The sequence below is a fragment of the Urocitellus parryii genome, chromosome 11 (assembly GCF_045843805.1).
Source record: "Urocitellus parryii isolate mUroPar1 chromosome 11, mUroPar1.hap1, whole genome shotgun sequence".
Taxonomy (NCBI): Eukaryota; Metazoa; Chordata; class Mammalia; order Rodentia; family Sciuridae; genus Urocitellus; species Urocitellus parryii.
This window is the reverse complement of record NC_135541.1, coordinates 102,227,919-102,247,140: the sequence shown is the minus strand read 5'-3', so window position 1 is coordinate 102,247,140 and position 19,222 is coordinate 102,227,919. Positions and strand designations below refer to the sequence as shown.

Sequence of the window (19,222 nt, the reverse complement as noted above, 5' to 3'; positions counted from 1 at the left end):
TGTGTTAATGGTCTGTCCTCTTATAATGTTTGAAGTGCTTACATTAGCAGGCAAAAAGGATAGGGTATTAATATCCTTATCCTGTGTGAGTGCCTGTTCTAAAATTATTTTAGTTGCTCTCTCCAACAGTCAACTCTAGCCACAATTCCTTGGTGCTGATAAATGAACTCAAACTAGCCCAGCTCCTCCCAGTGGTTAATAGATGTTAATACCACTGTAAATCCATTTAAGTCCTGTAGTTTCTCTTAAATAAGTATGTATTTTTTGCTGCATTTCTTTATATGAAGGAAATGCAACTAATTGACCATCAAAAGAGCATGTTTTGGAGTCCTCAAAAGAGTGATGGTTTGGGATAAGCCATCTCTAGAGTTCTTAGTTCTTGTGCCTTGGTGGACAGTTTAGAAGGAGTTTTCCCTTTTTAGGAAGTTAAGAACTATGAAGGGGCTGGGGTTGTGGCTCAGTGGTAGAGGGCTTGCCTGGCATGTGTAAGGCCCCAGGTTTGATTCAGCTCTGCATATAAATAAGTAAATAAATAAAGATAAAGGTCCATTGATCAAAAAGAAGGAAAAATAGGGCTGGGGATGTGGTCCAGTAGCTGAGTGTTCCTGAATTCAATCCCTGGTACCAAAAAAATTAAAAAAAAAAAAAAACTTAAAAATTAAATTCATGATCTTGGCCTCAATGGCAATCATTTACAGATCTCAGCCATATCAGTAAAAGAATTGTAAAATTCAGAAGTGGTTTACATTAGACTTTGGAATGCACTATGAACTTCCCTCATTAGAGCTGCCATCATATGAGTGGTTAAGATTGTTTAAAGAATCATTCTATTTGACCCTCAAATATAATAATAGCAAATAAGTATCATTGTTACTAGCTAACAGGTGTAGAATCTAAGGCTGTGTGTCCATGAATTGGAATCTGACTTGAACTCATTTTCTGGTTTCAAATCACTAGCCCTTGGATAATAGGGAAATCTCAGAGAGATTTGAAATGTACATGCACGTATGTGCAGTTTACCTAACATGTAAATGATGCAGAATTGATTGAAATTCACTAATGGGGACCCAGGATGACTTGCTGGGCTCTGTATTCATTAGGAAGTCATACTCATGTGAGAATAGTGACCTGAGTAAGCAGAATACATATGAAATTCCTACTGTGGTTGCAGGGGGAAAAAAAAACTTCATATGCATTTGGAAACTACAATAACAGGAAGTATTTGGAAGAAAGTTTTGGCCTAGACCTACACAAGGAAAGTACAGAACTAGAGTATATTATCACCAAAGTTCTAGACTGTTCTGGCGATTTTAATCCTATTGTTTTATTAAGATTATGAGACTAATTTAGCTCATATCACTTAGTTTTATTAAACCCTGATAGGAAGTAGCTTTGAAATATCCTATTTCAACTTTCATTTATTCATTTAACACATTTATTGAGAATCGCCTTCAATATGCCAAGTAATGTATTAAGCATTGGGGATCTGGGAAAGTGCTATCTATGGTCTTCATATAAATTTACTTCTAGTGTGAAGAACCAGGAAATAAATTATATTCCCTTGTAACGCTGTAGGTTAATGCTGAAATGTATAAAGCACATGCAGCTTTGGAGAGGTGAGTTATGTTTTTGAATCATGTGCATTGTGTAGAGAAAGTAAACATTAAGGAGTAGCTCTTAGCCCAACTCTCAGCTTCAACTTGCAATGATTTTCCCTTTCAACTGCCTTAGCCTATTAATTGAGAAAAGAGTAAATTTCATACTCTATTATATGCATTCTTCAAAGAGGTAAAACTGATTTTCTGTAGAATATTAAAACAAGTCCTCTTGTGTCAGAGAAATGATCTTACTAGGAAAGGCAGTGTATTTTTTGTGAGGTATATTCATTCATGTAAGAAACTAGCAATGCAATTTTGTATTTTGTGCAGTGTAATTAGATAAAAAGTGAAATAGGAAAATACTTTTTCACTCAAAACATTTTCTTAGTGCATCAAGGGTAGATAAAAAGGGAAAAGAGAATTGCCCGATGCCTACTTTTTACATAATCATTTCATAGATGCATATTTATTTACCAAAGTGCAAATGCAAATTACCATGCCACCTGCAGTGATGCAGTTTGAGGAAATATCTACTGTAGACATGTAAGTAAAAGCAGCACATTAGAAAGCACAGGTAGTACAAATTTAATAGTTTAAAAAGTATATTTGGTAATTTCTCCAGGAGATGGCACTGTTGAGTTTACTTCTTTTCAGACAGTAAGACAATAGACCATTCATCTTTGTCACCCAAACAAAGAAATATTCGTTTATAGCCTCTCTTCTCCCTCCAACTAATCACATGCTACTGGAACTGACTGTCTTGTGATCTATTCCATAGTTGGCATAGATTAAAAATTAATCTATTTAAAAAAATAATTTGACACATAATAGTTATAGAAAAGGTACAAATTGTTCACCAGTTTTCATCAGCTATATCTTGTCAGTTCAGTAGCTGAGAACTTGAAGGACATTCTGCTGATTGTCATCCTGTCCTGATGACATTCAAAAACTTTTCACTTCTCACTCTGGTTGTTTGGGGGAAAAATGTAAATTGGAAGATGTTTTGTTTGCAAGTTAACTTGACCAGTATCTTGATTTTTATTTTGGGTTGGGTGCACTGCAGCATTTTGCTCTCCAATGACTATAGTTTCATCTGGGTTTACTGCCAGCTTAAAGAAATTTTTGGTGGCTTTCTTTGGGTGTAACGTTTTACATATTTCGAATCTATTTGTTACCTTTTCTACTGAACAACTTCTAACATTTAGAAAGAATGGAGTCGGTAAGGTTAAGGATTCAGAACTGGTTTTACCTGTGTTGCATGTTGTAGAAGTTGTGTGCGCAAGTTTTTGTGGTAAAGAAGCTGTGGTAAAGGGAACAGTGTAGGGATTTTATTTATCGGAGGAGGGCTGCTATACAGGACTCTTATTCTGGAACCAAACTTATTCAATACACTCATTGCAGGGTTGAGGCACTTTGGTAAATAAATATGCATATATGAAATGATCATGTATAAAGTAGGCCTCGGGCAATTCTCTTTTCCCTTTTTATCTACCCTTGATGCCTAAGCAACGTTCGAAGTCCAGGAAAACCAATAAATAATTCCGCCTTTGGCCTACCTCCCTGCAGAAAAGGAGGGGCCAGTGAGGCCAAACGTGGTGGAAAGACTTTTCTTGAGTCTTGGGTGAGTCACGGGTGTCCTTCTATCTGCCTCGTTAGGATTTGGCCCACATCAGTTCCCGTTCACCTTGTCAGCAAGTCTGCAGCTTCAGCAGACAATGGGCGCAGCCGTGAGCCCGGGTTAAACCTGAAGCACCAGTTCCTGAAGAAGCCCCCTTTTCCAGCTGAGCGAGTTGAGGGATTCCCTAAGGAGATTTCCCAGCGCTGCCTCAACCAGGGGAATTTTAGGAGTGTTTCTGGGGGAAAGGGGGGAATTACCCAGCCCCAACTCGAGGGCGTCAGAGGAGCAGCAAGGAGTCGGAGCACCGCGGAGCTGGGGGATTCGCGGGAAGGTGGGGAGAGCTCCTCCGCGAACTCTGGAAGCCGGAGCCCGGAGACGCCGTGCGAGGGTGGGGAATGACCTCAGCCTTCTCTGCCACGTTCCAGCCAATCAGTCCCGCATCTTGGCATCCGAATCCAGGACCCCCGAAGCCGGAGACGACGCGAGCCAATGAGGAGTGGGCCAGGGAAGAAGGACAGGCGGCCAGCCTATGCGGGCGGAGAGGCCCGGCTGCGCGTATCCAAGGAGCGCCAGGCTCGGGCTCGGGGGTGTGGCGCAGCGCCGGCGGGGGTGGGCGGGCGCGCCGGGTGGCAGGTGTCAGCGGCGTCGGCATTCGGCGGCGATGGAGCGGCCCCGGGGAGCTGCGGACGGCCTCTCGCGCTGGCCCCACGGCCTCGGCCTCCTCTTCTTCCTGCAGCTGCTGCCGCCGGCGACCCTGGGCCAGGACCGGCTGGACGCACCGCCGCCGCCGGCTGCGCCTCTGCTGCGCTGGTCCGGCCCCGTCGGAGTGAGCTGGGGGCTGCGCGCGGCCGCGGCCGGGGGCCCGATCCCCCGCGTCGGCCGTTGGCGCCGCAGCGCGCCCGGCGAGGACGAGGACTGCGTTCGGGTCCCAGACTTCGTGGCGAAGCTAGCCAACAACACGCACCAGGTGAGCGGGCGCCGGGCCCGGGCGCCGCCCGGACTGTGAGGTGCCGCCCCTGGCCCCTCGCGGCTGCCCGTCGGCTGCGTAGCCGGCCCCGCTTCCTGCCGGGCTTCCCTGCTAGCGCGCGGCCAGGCTCCGCGGAGCAGGGGACCCCCAGCTGCGGCTCGGAAACTGCGGCGGGCGGAGTCGGCTTGGGCTGCGGCCCGCGGGGCTGTGTTTCGTCACAGGGGAGACAATCTTAGACTTTCATGGCATTCTTTTTTTTTTTTTTTTAAGTTGTCAAAATATATCTTGAGCGTCGTTGTTTCCTGTCTGTATAAATAATCAGATCCAGTAACACCGACCAGAAAGCTGGAGGAATAATTACCTCTTAAGTGCTTGCAGAAGTTGGGCTGCGCAGAAGCAGAGGTGTGTCCTCTCTGGATCAGTACTTTCAGGGTGGCGAGGCAGTGGTGAAATCCCAAAGCAGTTGTTAGGTCACTGCATGTATTTTAATAGTTAAAGGAACAAGCATGGAAATTAGATGACACTGAAACAGCTATAAAACAACTTCCTTGCTCCTAAAAATTGTTCAAGTTGTTTTTCAGGATGCAGGCGCAGAACTCTAGAACTTGACCCAAAATGACCTTGAGAGGCTGGCTGAACCAAATGTCCCATGAGTAGAACTTGAGGAATAGGGTCTCTCAGACCTATATTAGAAGTGAGGGACGTCTTCACCAGCTGCAAGACAATCTAGAATTATCCACAAGTTCCACCTGGATTGACTTCCTGGGTACAAACAGTTCCACCAAGATTCTGAGTCATAACCAATCATGTCTCTGTTTCCCCCCACACCCGGGGCTGCTTGAATTCCTTGCTACAGGCGGATCAGGGAGACAGATTTGAGAATCCTTCTGTTTCCTTTTTCTGTAAACATTTTTCTCTTTGCAAAAACAGGTGCCATAGCATTGGCTTCTATGTGTATTCAGCCACCAGCCCTTGCTAAGTCACATTCTTCATCATCATCATCATCATCATCATCATTTTGCAGTATGGGGTTGAGCCCACCCATACTCCACCACTGAGCTACATTCCCAGCCCTTTCTATTTTATTTTGAGACAAGGTCTCAGTAAGTTGCTGAAACTGGCCTGAACTTATGATCCTCTTGCCTCAGCCTCCCAAGTAGCTGGGTTTAAAGGCATGCACCACCATGCCCAGTTCAGTCACACTATTATTTATGTGGTCTCTCTTCAAAATTGACAGTCCATTCTGGTATTGAACTCTGCTAAGGATATCTGTATTGTGTTGCCACAAGATTTCCAATAGCTAAGAAACACATTACAGATATTCTGTTTTAAGCCAATTCCTGGTCAAAAAAGACTTTCAAAATTGTGGCATTTCTGTCTGTGGGGACCAGTAGCTCAACCTTTGACACACTACTGATTGAGAAAATTAAGTACAATTAATTTTGTACCAAATTGAACTTGGTTCTTGCTTAAGTGGGGACCAGTAGCTCAACCTTTGACACACTACTGATTGAGAAAGTTAAGTACAATTAATTGTGTACCAAATTGTACTGGTTCTTGCCTAAGTACAATTTGGGCATTTTCCTCATTTTTTTTTTTTAAGATTAACAATTCTTGCAACCCACATTTGCAAAATGTATTTTAAACTCAATATATTTTCTCCCTTATCCTTGCTTCTTTCCAAGAGAATTGCACATGGAGACAGATGGGTAGCTGATGTTCTGGGTCTGCACTTTTCCTTGTTTTACCGCATTCCGTTTCAGTATCAGCTGAGCCACTGCATCTTCTTGGCCTATCTTTCTGGACCACTCTTGGTCTCAGATCTGGGGGCATGAGTCACTTGAAGTTAAGGCACAAATATTTAAGGAAAATGTGTACATTATAAAGCAGTCCAAGCAGCAGCTGTGTTTAGGTAGGGAAACTAGTGCTGAAGGATAGGGCTGGTTGGATACAGATAGGATGGAATGAATTTTGGGGAACCTTCCTATTTGAGAAAGAAAACTAATTATATACACTTCTTTTTCATGGTGGGGGGTTGAGAAAGATTTCACAAGACTTATGCTTAATTTATTTGAGGACCACATCTTCCTTGGGCCAGCCAGACAAAGCATTCTCACACCATTTTTCAGATTCTTCTTTTGTGGTTGACCTATCTTTAGATCTGCTGCTACTTCTAGATTTATCCTTTAGTCAACAGTTTCTGATTAATTCAGATTGCTATAGCATTTATAATATATTGATTCCAAAGCAAGAGGTTGTGGAAACTGGCTCAGAGAGAGCTAAAACCATTCATTCTTCGAAGTCCATGTGTTCTTTAGTTTCTTTAATTTCCCTCTATTTCTTACATTTTATTTAGCTGCTGTTTCTGATTTTTTTTTTTTTTGGCTTTTTTTTTCCTTCAGTCTTTTTCAGCAACCTTATTTAAAATAGCTATTTTTGCAGTTGTTACTCATCCAGCTCTTCTTCAGAGATCCTATTCTTTTCGTAATTTGTGTATCTGGTTAAAAAAGGGGAGCCTTTGGCTGGGTGCCATGACACACACCTTTAATTCCACCAACTCTGGAGTCTGTGGCAGGAGAATCACAAGTCTGAGGCCAGCCTCAGCAACTAGCAACTTTGAGAGACCCTGTCTCAAAAAAAAAAAAAAAAAAAAAATCAAAAGGACTGGGGACAGTGATAAAGCACCCCTGGGTTCAATCCTCAGTACCAAAAAGAAAAAAAATGATTCCACTTCCTTGATCAAGAATTGTTATGTAATGGTCTGTTCTGCTTTTCAATTCTATATTTTTAGAAGTCATATTAAATCATCCTGAACAGTATTGAAGAGATCTAGTATTCTGGGATCCTTTATAAATGGTGCAAAATTAAAGTATCATCATGACTTTTAGCACATGGTATACTTTTGTATAGCCAGGAAAGAAAAGTGCCATTTAGAGTAGTTTTTCCTATATAATATTCCAGAATTCAATTCCCAAGAAAAATAAAAAGTTCTTGGTTCTCATTTCTTATAACTTGATGTTGTTATTTTCAAGCCATATTAATTTATATAATCCATGTATGTGAATGCCCTCCAAGGGCCCAGATCTGGTGTTGGGTGGGATTACCAATTTACAAAGAAAAGATAATTCAGACTGGAGAATTAAAGCCTCAAAGGTTTTAGCAAGCTTCCTAGACCAGTTTCTATGGCTCATGAGAATGTATTAGCATATGACTAATCTATTTTAACATATACATTATTTTAACTAATTTATTTGCTTTCTTAAGAAAGCAACAGATTATTCTCTTTGCCTAAGCCTCCCTGTTTCTCTCTAGGTTTCCTTTCATATTCCTTCTTTTCAATCTTGAATTTAAGTCTATTTCAAATCTATTTAGGGATTATCTTGCACAGCATATATTTTTCATGTAGAAGTCAATGATTAAGTACTCTATTTTGGGATTTGAGGGAGGAGAGGGAAAGGCTTTTTCAAACTATAGTGTTATATAAGAGACTCTTAAGAAAGAAAGTGGAAATAAAAATACTGGCCATTACTAAAAACAGAAGACAAAAGGAATGACAAGAAAATAAAGAAAAAAGACAACTACTTCTACTTTATCCAAAACCAGACTTCCTAATTTTGATCTGAGGGTGTGACATGCCATGGAAAAGCAGAAGAGCATGGGACAGACTTTGGGGCCAGCCTGTCAGCATTTGATTCCTGGCTGTCCCGATTAGCTGTGTTAACTTGGGTAAATGACTTAAGCCCTCTCTGTGTCTTAGTTCCTAATCTGTAAGAGTTCTTAATTCATAGGCTGGTTGTGAGAAATAAATTAATGTATGTATAAAATACATGAACTCATTAAAACAATGTCGGACACCTAGTTAGCACTGACTAAATAGCTGTTATTTTCAGGGATTGTTCATAAGTGCTATTTTCTGAGGTTCAGTGGTCTTCTTTTTGCTTTTAACACAAAACTGTTTTCAGGCTACACTTTTAACTGAATCTTTCCTTCCAGTGCTTGGAGTGTTCACAACATGTATAACATTTGTATATGAGAGAAACTGAGCAGGCCTCAAAGATTTTATTAATGTTAGTTGCTAAGTTGGGTTGCTTCAAAACACTCTCCCTATAAACACCCCTTTGAGGGTAGGCATGAAACTTTGTCTTAAAGAAACAGTTGAAATGCCTTGGCCACAGTTTCAGGATGGTGGCTGACATAATTTCCTTACTTCTCATTCCTGTGTACAGCCATTCGACAAATTCCTGAAAACTTTTTAAACCTACGATTAGTAAAGCCAGGAACTGTTGCTCATGCTCTCTTCTCCCTCTGCTCCTGTCACTAACTACTTCTTTGTACATAACTTCCCAACTTCTACCCCAACATCAAAGCATCTGGTTTCTTAAATAAACAGGCCCTGTGGAGAGGCTGTGTTGTGTGAGCCGTCAGCTCAGGGAAGAATGTGTGTGTTTGTTTGCGGCACTGGCAGGCTGAGTCCGGGCTGACGAACTGAATGTGCCTGTTGGCGGCTTCGGCTTCGGGGAGCTGCTGCTCTCAGCCTGTTGTGGATCACCAGGCCTTTGTAACACCCGGAACTCTGAAGGTCAGTGCCTTTAGCTGCCCCGGAACTTCCTATCTGCCTCATTCATTCTAGAACTTAGCCCATCTGCATGCTCCCTTCACCAGCACCCCGCTTCCACCTTCTAGTTTACTTAATCACCTCTTGAGGCCTGTTTCTTCCGTTCATGTTTGGATCAAGGCCTAGGCATTCTGGAGGGTCTCCTTGGTCCTGTTTGAGTTGAAAATCCTCTCCCATTCAGTGTACTAGTCAGACCTTTAACCCCAAAAGGATGTTCAAATGATGTGTGCATCAGGGGATGCCATTATGAGCCATCAGCAGATTTGAGGACATCTCGCTTCTCTGGGGAAAGATTAGTCTTCATCTAAGGTTTGGTTGAGGTGAAAATAGAATGCTAGCCAGGCATGTCAAATGGCTCAAGGGGAACACAGTGTAACAATTAGGTAAGTTCTCTGCTGGCTCCAATATTTGGCTTTGTGTACATCGATTTTTAATTAGAAATTCAAGTTTTATCTCTGCTTATAAAAATTAATTGAAAGAAGGCTTATGTTCTGGTTAGTTTCTAATGGCTGTTTTCTTTCTGTAATAATGATAATAATAGGCTCTCCGCCCTGCTGTTGTGATCTGCTCTTTCATGTCAGGTTCACAGAGGCTGTTAACAGTTTCTTCTTGCACTCTACCTGCTTTCAATCAGCTCTTCTGAACAGGCATCAGACTCCCGGTGGGTGACTGCAGAACCTCTGCTCCCTAGTTGGCCTGTTCGGCTTGTGGGAGATCTCATGCCAGGCGGTGCACAGCCCCCAGATGTAGTGGTCAGCCAGAAAGAACATTCCCTCTTTTGCCTTCCTTCCTACTCTCACTCCCCCTCAATTTCTATCTTTACAGAAAATTAACTGCATTTTGAGGCTGGAGAAATGAGGCTCAGATGTTTTATATGATTAGGAGCTAATGTTTAAGGCAGATGAAACCATCACATTTGACATGTAATTAGCTTTAGAAAGCAATATATGGTAATGGTTCCAAAAGTATTATGAAATAGGTATTGCATTTGTAAATTCCTGTTAAGTTTTCAGTTCCCCTTCTCTGCCTTTGTAAGCCGTGTTCCCGTGGCATCTTCTACTACTCTTTTTAAAGAAACTTGGGACAACTTGTTCCTCCTACTCTGTGGCCTGTAGGTTGGCAGGGCTTGGGAGTAATGGTGCTTGAGGAACAAGCTGATCGATTTCAGTCGGCTGTAGGCAGCTTTTTTGTTGTTTAATGGTGACTGTTGTCAAAGTTGGCTTAGTCAGTGGCTTTGAGTCTGCTGGGTTGAATATGGCCATGACAGACCCTTCTTATCTATAAAAATTGTTAGGCGAATGCTGGACATGTGGGTTTATTTAAGGATTGAGGCTATTTTTCCTTTTCTACCCCCAACCAAGGCTCGGGAAACCACAGTAAAAACAAAATCTTTCCATGTAGAACCTGTGGTATTCTGCTGAGAAAGTCCTCTGTGGGTGTCATTTATTTTCTGTTTTGTGTTTTAGTCTCTGGCCCTCAATCCTCATCTACAACATGAGAAGTTTTGGACTAGCTTTTAAATGGCCAAAAAATTTTTCTGTGATTCATATGGAAGAAGAGGAGGCCAGAGGTTGTGATCACAGTGTTTATTGGTTGATTCCAAATTTAGAAGCAAATTGTGGCTTTTCAGCTTCCTAGTCAAACTTGAATATAGCATGGATTTCACATCTGGGGGTGATTTGTTACCACCTCCAGGATTTGTTGCAGTGAAACATGAGTATTCTTAAAAGATAGCAGGGATATTTTTTCATACAACTATGAAAGACATTTCTCTCTCATTTTGGGGGTAATAGTTAATCGTTCCTTCTTGGCCGAATAATCTAATGCTAATAAAAGCTACTAGCTTGGATAGTCTAAAAGCAAATCCAATAGACATGTAGCAGTAAATGTGAGTGGTTTTCCTCTAAAGTATTTTGCAAAATACTGGAGCTTTTTTTTTTTTTTTTATTCTCACTGCCTGTATGTTTGAAAATAGTAAGCTTACTTTAAGTATACTTACACATAGATACTTAGATGTGATTAGTTGGCTTAATTTTTATTTTTATTTTGGGGGTACTGGGGATTGAACTCAGGGGCACTTGACCACTGAGCCACATCTCCAGCCCTATTTTGTATTTAATTTAGAGACAGGATCTCACTGAGTTGCTTAGAGCCTCTCTTTTGCTGAGGCTGGTGCTTGATTTATTTTCATCAGGAAAAAAATGTACATTTGTTCCTTCTAGGGCTTATGAATACTATTCCTCTTACATAATACTATCCCGCTTACATTTTCTTTTGTTAAGATTTTTTCTTCTGTATGTTCTGGGGAAAAAAAGTGAAGTTTTAGCATTGCATTTATGCATTTGCAAATCTCATTTAACTGTAAGATCATCCTGAAGAACCAACAAAGATTGAACTAAGAATGAAAGTTTTAATTTACTTCAGAGTAGTTTGGAGCAAATGTTTATCTGATACTTGCTATTTGTCATAAGGGATTCAAAGCATAGCTTTGTTTTTTACAAAATTCAAAAGAGCTTAATATCCATATTTGAGCCTGGGCTCTGCCGCTTCATAGCTGATCATGGATAATCACTTAACTTCCCAGAATTTTATAGTTGTTTTTAAACTAGAGAAACAGGCTCTTAGGGTTGCTCAGAGGGTCATATGAGAAGTGTCATCCAAATGTCTTGTTAAATATAAAGTATTAGGTAGATGTCATTCACTTCAACACTTCCTGCCATGTACTGAGTGGAGTTCATGCCTGTGCATAAAGAAAGCTAGGCACTGGTGCCATTGTAAGGATTTAGGTGTTCAGAGGCAACTTGCTGGGAGTTTGAAAGATGACAGGAGCATTACAATGCAGTGGTCTGGGAAGGCCTGGATAAAGAGACAGTCTAGGTGTGAGGTGATTCTTAGGGAGATCTGTAAAGGCATTGAGTTGGGAAAATCTGAGACATGCTGAGGGGATGGCCAGTGGACACTATTTTAGGGAAAGGTAGTTGGTGAGGAACATGACTGAGATTTCCACGAAGACACCTAGGGAAGTAAAGACACCTAGGGAAGTGAAGATAGCTCTTTAAGGGGGTAGAAAGAGAGGGGACAGTATGGGTGGGTAGTTTGAGACTAGGACTTAACTAGCAAAAGTGTTTCAACAGAGCGAGACATGGCGCCAGAGGTGACAACGGGGAGCCAAGAACGGTTGCCCTTTCACAGGCTGGTCATCACTGTGGGCTTGGAAGCATATGCACATCAGGAGAGCAGAATAGAGGGCAGGACAGACTTGAAATGCTAGAGGTTCTGAGGAACACTCCCAGGCTGCTGGACATTATTAAAAGGGAGTGTGAGGGCTGGGGATGTGGCTCAAGCGGTAACGTGCTCGCCTGGCATGCGTGGGGTGCTGGGTTCGATCCTCAGCACCACATAAAAGTAAAATGTTGTGTTCACCGAAAACTAAAAAAAAAAAAAGAAAGAAAGAAAGAAAATTCTCTCTCCCTCTCTTTAAAAAAAGAAAGAAAGAAAGAAAGAGAATGTGAACTAAGGAGTGCAAATCTAGGTATCTGTGACAGAGTTCTCTTTTCCTGAACATTAGTGAACCAGGATAAGGCTGAACACTGGCTAGTACTATGATCAATAGCTCGGTCATGATTGTTAGGCTCTTTAGCGGGTCACTTCCCTTGCTTTCATGGAAGGCTGGATAACTTGCTTATGAGCTGAGAGTGGAACCCTGGTATCCCAACACAGTGCTACACGTGGAAATATTTCATAGAGATGTTTTAAGTCAATGCACTTTCTTTAGGGGTAAGGCAAGATTGTAGACCCCAGTTATGTCATATAGCTACGAATTCTACTCTACTCCTTCAACAGAGCTCCGTTAGCCTTCCTAAGCCCTCATTCCTTCATTATATAAAATGTAGTGTTATCCTGAGGGTTTGAAAGGAAAAATATACATGAAGATGTTTTGAAAACCTTGAAGTACCGTGTGAGTATGACTTGTGTAATTTCTTAATAAGTCTGTTGATTTGTCACAGCCTCCACATGGCCCAGTTGTCAGCCAAATGATCCTGTTAAATACAGCCCTTGAGCCAACTCCCAAGGAACATGTGCATAAAAGGAGACAGATGAGGCATAAATGTGTTTGGTTTTATCACTTGGCAGGGCTGGATGACAGGCTTGGGCGGGGGTGGCAAGAATGAGAGTGAGTCAAGACTGACAGAAATGTAAGAAGCATATATGGTGGTGTTCTTTTCTTAAACTTTGTCTTTACATTGAAGTTTTAACTTGCTAATACGATTGCTGGTTCTTTGAGGAAGTGGTTTGGAGGCGAGGAGATAGTTATCTCAGGTATCAGACCTGGATTCAAACTTTGGTGGTGACCACAGACACATTAATCTCTCTGAACCTTAGGTTTTTTTACTGATTAAAATGGAAGATTAATACCTACCTACCTCTGAGGGACATTGCGAAGACTGAGTCTGTGGGCGTTTGTATGTATTCGTCATTTATTGAAGCTTTCTTATAATTATTACAAAGTTTCTTAAATGTTGCCAGTTAGGTGCTTAAATATTTGTTTATATGCTTAAAAATTGTTAATAGTTGTAACAGTCATAGAAAATTGTTATGAGTACTCACAGGAACCAAATCTGAATTAAGAAATGTGTACACTTGGCCTTTCATATCTGCAGGCTCCACATCCTTGGATTCAACCAAACATAGATTGAAACTATTAAAAAATTGCATCTGTACCAAACATGTATAACAGTGACTTATGGAATATTTACATTATAGTAGTTATTACAAGTAATCTAGAGATAATTTAAAGTAAATGGAAGGATTGTGTAGGTTTTAGCAAATACCATAGCATTTTATATGAGGGACTTGAATATCTATGGATTTTAGTATCTCCAGAGGATGGGGGAATCCTGGGACCAATGCCCTGGAATACTGATGGACAACTATCTTACTTATGTCCTTGGACTCAGAGTAAAGAAAAGTGGGGGTAGAGTAAGGGAGAGATAAACTCATCTATCTGAAATATCTTTCTTGAAGCTGTAGGAGATGGAGGAAAAAAATAATCATCACATTAACAGAAAATCATTATCATATACCTAGTAATCTAGTTATAAAAGTTTCAAGTATATATAGTTAGTTTTAAATAACTTACAATTATAAAAAAAAGACTACTCAAAATTTCATAACTACTTTTTTTCTTCAGTTTTTAGTTTATTAGAGCTAGTGACTGGTCTTAAGTTGAGAGCTCTGAAATAGCATCTTGTATATTTCACCCCTTCATTAACTGAGCAGCTGCTAATAGCTTGCCCTCTCTTGACACTGATGAAGGCTTATGAAATATTAACAAAATGTGATAAGTACTTCTCAGGAACTTTGCTTGGAAGGATAGCTGACCAGCATGTTGAAGGAATTACTTTTAATAATATGCATATTTCTTTAACCTATCATTTCACCACTTCTGGGCCTATGTTAACCCTCAGTTCCAGTTAAAGTGACCTTTCTCACAGGTCTGTTAAGATGTGTTGCTCTGTCTTTATTCTCATGGCATTTCTCTTGTCTGAATACACTTCTACCCCTGTTTTCTTTTCCTTTTTTTTTTTTTTAACTGTAATACATTTTATTTCATTGGGAAAAATCTGAATAAAGAGTCAAATTTTGTTCCCTTGAAGACAACATACCACAGCTTAAATAAATTGGGGGGGAAGGGGGAGGGTAAGAGTGCTCATACTGGTTCTGCCACTATCTTACCTGACTCGGAGGCCCTATTAGATGGGAGCACGGGTGCCCAAGAGAATTCTGCTAGGCCTTCTAAATGGCCTTGAGAGCAGCTGTTAACATCTGCTTTCTGGCCCACAGACTGCCCAAATCCTGAGAGCTGCCATGGCAGTTATTAAAAATGTGTGAATAAACAGAATGCACAAGGACTAGATTGGTGTCTAGTCCTTTTCAGCTAATTACAGGCAATAACACTTGAACTAGGACGGAAAATATATAATTTATCAAAATATAGTTCTAATATATAGAAAAACATCTTAATCCTCTGGGGCCAAGACTCACTGCTTTTTAGATTCGCAAAGCCTTTGAGTGAACCCAAAACTGGCTAGGGAACAGTGAGGCAAGGCCTCCTTTGTGGGGTGTGCCAGTCACCTACTCTGTAATCAGATGAAGAAAAACCAGGTCATTTGCTGATTTTGTGAGAGGGCCCGGGACTCACTAAAGGCAAAAGAGACAAGACACTCTTGGATTAGTTCCAACTCCTTATAAACCTTAAAATAGAATTTGAAGTCTCGGACCAATGTCTTGTGTCCATGAGAATCAAGGTTGAACAGGTTACTGATCTGATTGGTTTGTTGCCATAGTACCAACGTGTCATACTCTTTTTCATTTTTCCCCCTCAAAAATCCAAGTGGTTAAGGGATTGGTTGGGGAAATCTTAGGGTAGTTGTTGGCATGCTCCCCAGCCTGGACATTCAGGTGCACATGTAGTTTGCCAACAGAGAAGAGGGCCATTCTGGTGCAGTGGAGTGTAGACAAATATGTTCTCCAGGGTGAAGGTGAACGTGAAACAGCCCTCAGCACCACACTGTTGGGACAGTACCACCTTGCTGTCGGGGTCCTTCACCTCTACATGCATGTCCAGGCCAGGGGTCGAGGGAAGGAAGACCACCTTTTGCTTCTCCCATATCTGGGTTCGATAGTTGCCGATGATTGTGGTCTGGTCCAGGATTCCCTTAATGAAATAATGCTTCTCCATCTCACAGAGGTGGAAATAGAGCCCCTGGGCAGTGGCAGCACATATCACGAGCAACAGTAAGGCCAGTCGCCCCATGGTTGGCAGCCCCCTATCCCCATCACCTCCCCTGGTTGCTTTTTCCTATTCTTTCTTTTAACATTTAACTCTGCCATGTAGTGTAACACTATAGTATTCTGTCTTGTGTTCAGTTTCATTTATAAAAGTTTTATTCCCTGGATTATAAATTCTTTAAAAGTAGGGCCCAACTTGTATCAGGAGGCCTTTATTGCTTTTGCCTCACACAGTGCTGGAGAAAGAGTAGTATTTAAATTGTCTGGAGTCAGACAGACATGAATTTGCAGCTTTGCTCTGCCACTTACCAGCTGTGTAACTTTGGGCAAATAACTTCTTTTGGGCTGCCTTCTTCATTTACAAAGTAGCAGTAATGCCTTGTAATAATATATACAATACTAATTTAATAAGTTTTCAATAAAGGTTAAATACTGCTATTGTTATTCTTTAATTGAACCATGGTTTATTGAGTACCTGCATGTGTTAGGCACAGTACTGAGTCCTGGGTCCTGCGAGCTGGTGTAGAACACACCAGATACCATCTCTGCCTTTATGGAGCTTTTTGGAACAATAGAGAACATGAACAACAAATAAAATATAATTATAAATATGATAAGCACAAGAAGAAAAGAAATAACCACAGAAGAATGATTGACAGAGGTCTTTTTATCTGGGGCATTAGGAAGGACTTGTTAAATTGATGTTTAAAGATGAATAGGATTTTGCCAGGAGGGGGTATACCAGGCAGAGAGAACAGCATGCTCACAAGTCCCAGGACTAGAAAGAGCTTGGTGTACTCAAAGATTTGGAAGAAGGCCAATGTGGTTGTAGCGGAGGAACTGACAAAGCAAGTCCCCAGTCCCAGTGGGTGAGCAGCAAGCTTTTTGTTTCTGGCAACTCAGTCAGCTGACAATTGGAACATCTCTCTTCTTCACTTTCTTTCCTTTGAATGGGACCAATGTGTAAAAAATGTTGAAGCTTTGGGAATGTCACTCATTTAGTGGGCATAATTAGAATGAGTTGTTCTGTGGAAGTGAATTTTTCAAAAATTAAGCCTGCTCCCACCTTTAAAAATATTTTTAGTGTTGTAGATAGACACAATACCTTCATTTTATTTATTTATTTTTATGTGGTGCTGAAGATGGAACCCAGTGCCTCACATGTGCTAGGCAAGCGCTCTATCGCTGAGCCACAACCCTAGGCTAATCTGCCCTTTTAAGTGCCAAAAATTTTGTTGTGTTAATGAAAATTTTTCTAAAATATTTATCAGCCTTCTTAGTCTACAGTATGACCCTGGATCATTAAGAAGAGATTAAATTATGCTTCACCATGACTCAAATTATTTTAATGTTTTATGGCATTTAATGCCTACAACACCATCCAGATACATGGGGCTATTTTCTTCTGTTTTCAGTGACCCATTTTTATAAGCTCAGCACCATCGTCTGCTTATTTAAGTTCACTTTTTTTTGTTCTACAAAAACCATATTTCAATATCTTGTTCCTTCTTGCCGCAATTCTATGTGTCTCTAGATACATCATTCCCCAAATATGACTTGTTTCCTCTGTAAGCTAAGAAAGCAGATTTTTAACAAACCACAACTCTAACAAGCTTAGAAAATTGAATTAGAGCGCTGGTGTGCAAGTTCCTCTTAGAGGTCGAGTGCAACAGGTTTATAATGCATACTAATGCTGCATCAGAAGTCCCCATTGCTTCCTTAGCATGTGTCCAGGTTGCTGAGATGTCTAGATAATGGGGCTGCTGTTGTAAAATGTGCATTGTGGAACAGGGAGCTGGTTTGTTGTTCTTTAAAAAACAGATAAACAGCAGTGGAGAAACAAACCAAATGACTAAATTATTGATGAGTCATAGAATTTTAAAGCTTCGAGGTACCAGAAAGATTGTTAATGCAGTCCCCTCCCCCACGTTGATGTTAGATTGCACCGCCTGAGTTCACATAGCTTTTGGCAGAGCTGGAAATAAAATTCAGACTGACTGATTATTAGCCCAGTATACTCCTCTGTATCATCCTGCCTCTGAGAAAACACTAAATAATTGAATAGATTTGAAAACTTGTACTTTTTTATGTTTAGCTTTTCATTTCTAAGAATAGTCTCCATGAGAACTGGAACATTTGTGATCTTATTTTTGGCTCGTGTTTTATGATCCTCGCTGGCAGCGCCTTATTTAACAGAACTGTACTCTGTTAAGATTCTCTTCCTGCCTGTAAAAGCATTGCCCATGTTGTATTCCAGACATCTTCTGCACATCACTGTATCCGGTCTCTGTATCACCCAGTAGGAGTTTAGAAGCCCAATCCTGGATTCCAGTCTTCATGGAATCTCCAGTGCCTTCCTTGCCTTTGTATTATTTCCATGAGTGAAGGAGCATAATTCATTTTTACTCCTGAGGAAATGGATTCCCAAGAGAGAAAATGATGTGTGCTGGCTTCCTAACCAGTTAGTTACTGGAGTAGGCTTTATGCTCTTTTTAAGCCTTTCCCCCCAGTTGCTAGGCTCTTTAATCAATTAAATGTCTAGCATGTACAGCCTTAATGTTTAGACTTCTGCATAAAAGAAGACTGTTTATAATAGTATGATCTCCATGTGCTCAGAGCATCCATTATCACTGCCATTTCCCTGTGCCCCAGGTAGGGTCCAGCACATGTTAGGTGCACAGGCATACTGTCGATCCTTTGTATCTGTGGGTTACATTTATAGATTCAACCAATTTTGAATTGCAAGTACTCAGGAAAAAAAAATTACATCTATGCCTAGCAGGCATGGACTTTTTTCTTGTCATTATAACCTAAGCAACACAGTGTAATAACTACATACACAGTGCTTACATTGTATTTGGTGTAATCTGAAGATGATTTAAAGTACACAGAAGGGTGTGATAGGTTCTGTGAAACACTGTGCCATTGGATATAAGGAGATAAAGGACCTTGTGGGTTCAGCCTTGTGGTTTCAGAGAGGCTGCTCCTGAGGGTGAGATAGTGGGGTTTTCTGAAAGTGGCTTTTAACTTGCGACCTGCCATGGGAAAACTGATGCTCCATTGTGCCATTGTAATTAGTTCTTTCAGTATTTTACTGTTGATCAAGTGTGTAACTGAAGATAGACACAGGTTTCTCATGACTGAGTTTTTTCCCCAACTACATTGGCTCTTGGGTCCAACTCACAGTTCTCTAAGCTTATAGTAACAGTAATTTAATTAAGCATCTGGTTTAATTAGGGGTGAAGACAAAGTTATTTTTGTGAAGAATGTTGTGCTTTGTGGCTTTTCTTCATTTCTGGACAGAACTAAGGGTTATCTATCCACCTGATGGCTGAACTGGACATTGTGTTAATTCAGGGTCTAAAGTGTGTGGTTGTCCTGCATTATGATGGCATGCAATAAGTGGGTGGGTGAATCCTGCATCATTCTCTCTCCAGGTGGATTTACTTCAGAGAGGGAAATACAAACTGTCCCCTCCTTTCTAAGATGAGTTCCTAAAAACCTGTTTAACAGTCAGATGGTGACTGCAAATGTCAACCCAGAATTCTCCTATTGGGGGAGCTATTGAGACCCTGGAAATCACCTTTCAACAAGTGATAAACAAAAGGCTCTGAAAGTGACTCTGAAAAGGT

At 40.9% G+C, this 19,222-nt stretch overlaps 1 protein-coding gene across 2 annotated transcripts in view; it reads left to right on the top strand.

Annotated features, from left to right (window-relative positions):
* The first annotated feature begins 3,826 nt into the window (after positions 1 to 3,826).
* Sort1 (sortilin 1) overlaps positions 3,827 to 19,222 on the top strand; it is a 69,046-nt gene continuing 53,650 nt past the window's right edge. For both annotated transcript variants that reach the window (XM_026402760.2, XM_026402759.2), the window contains exon 1: positions 3,827 to 4,183. In XM_026402760.2, coding sequence (XP_026258545.1) covers positions 3,878 to 4,183 — 306 coding nt within the window. In that variant the 5' untranslated portion in view covers positions 3,827 to 3,877. The remainder of the gene's footprint in view (positions 4,184 to 19,222) is intronic.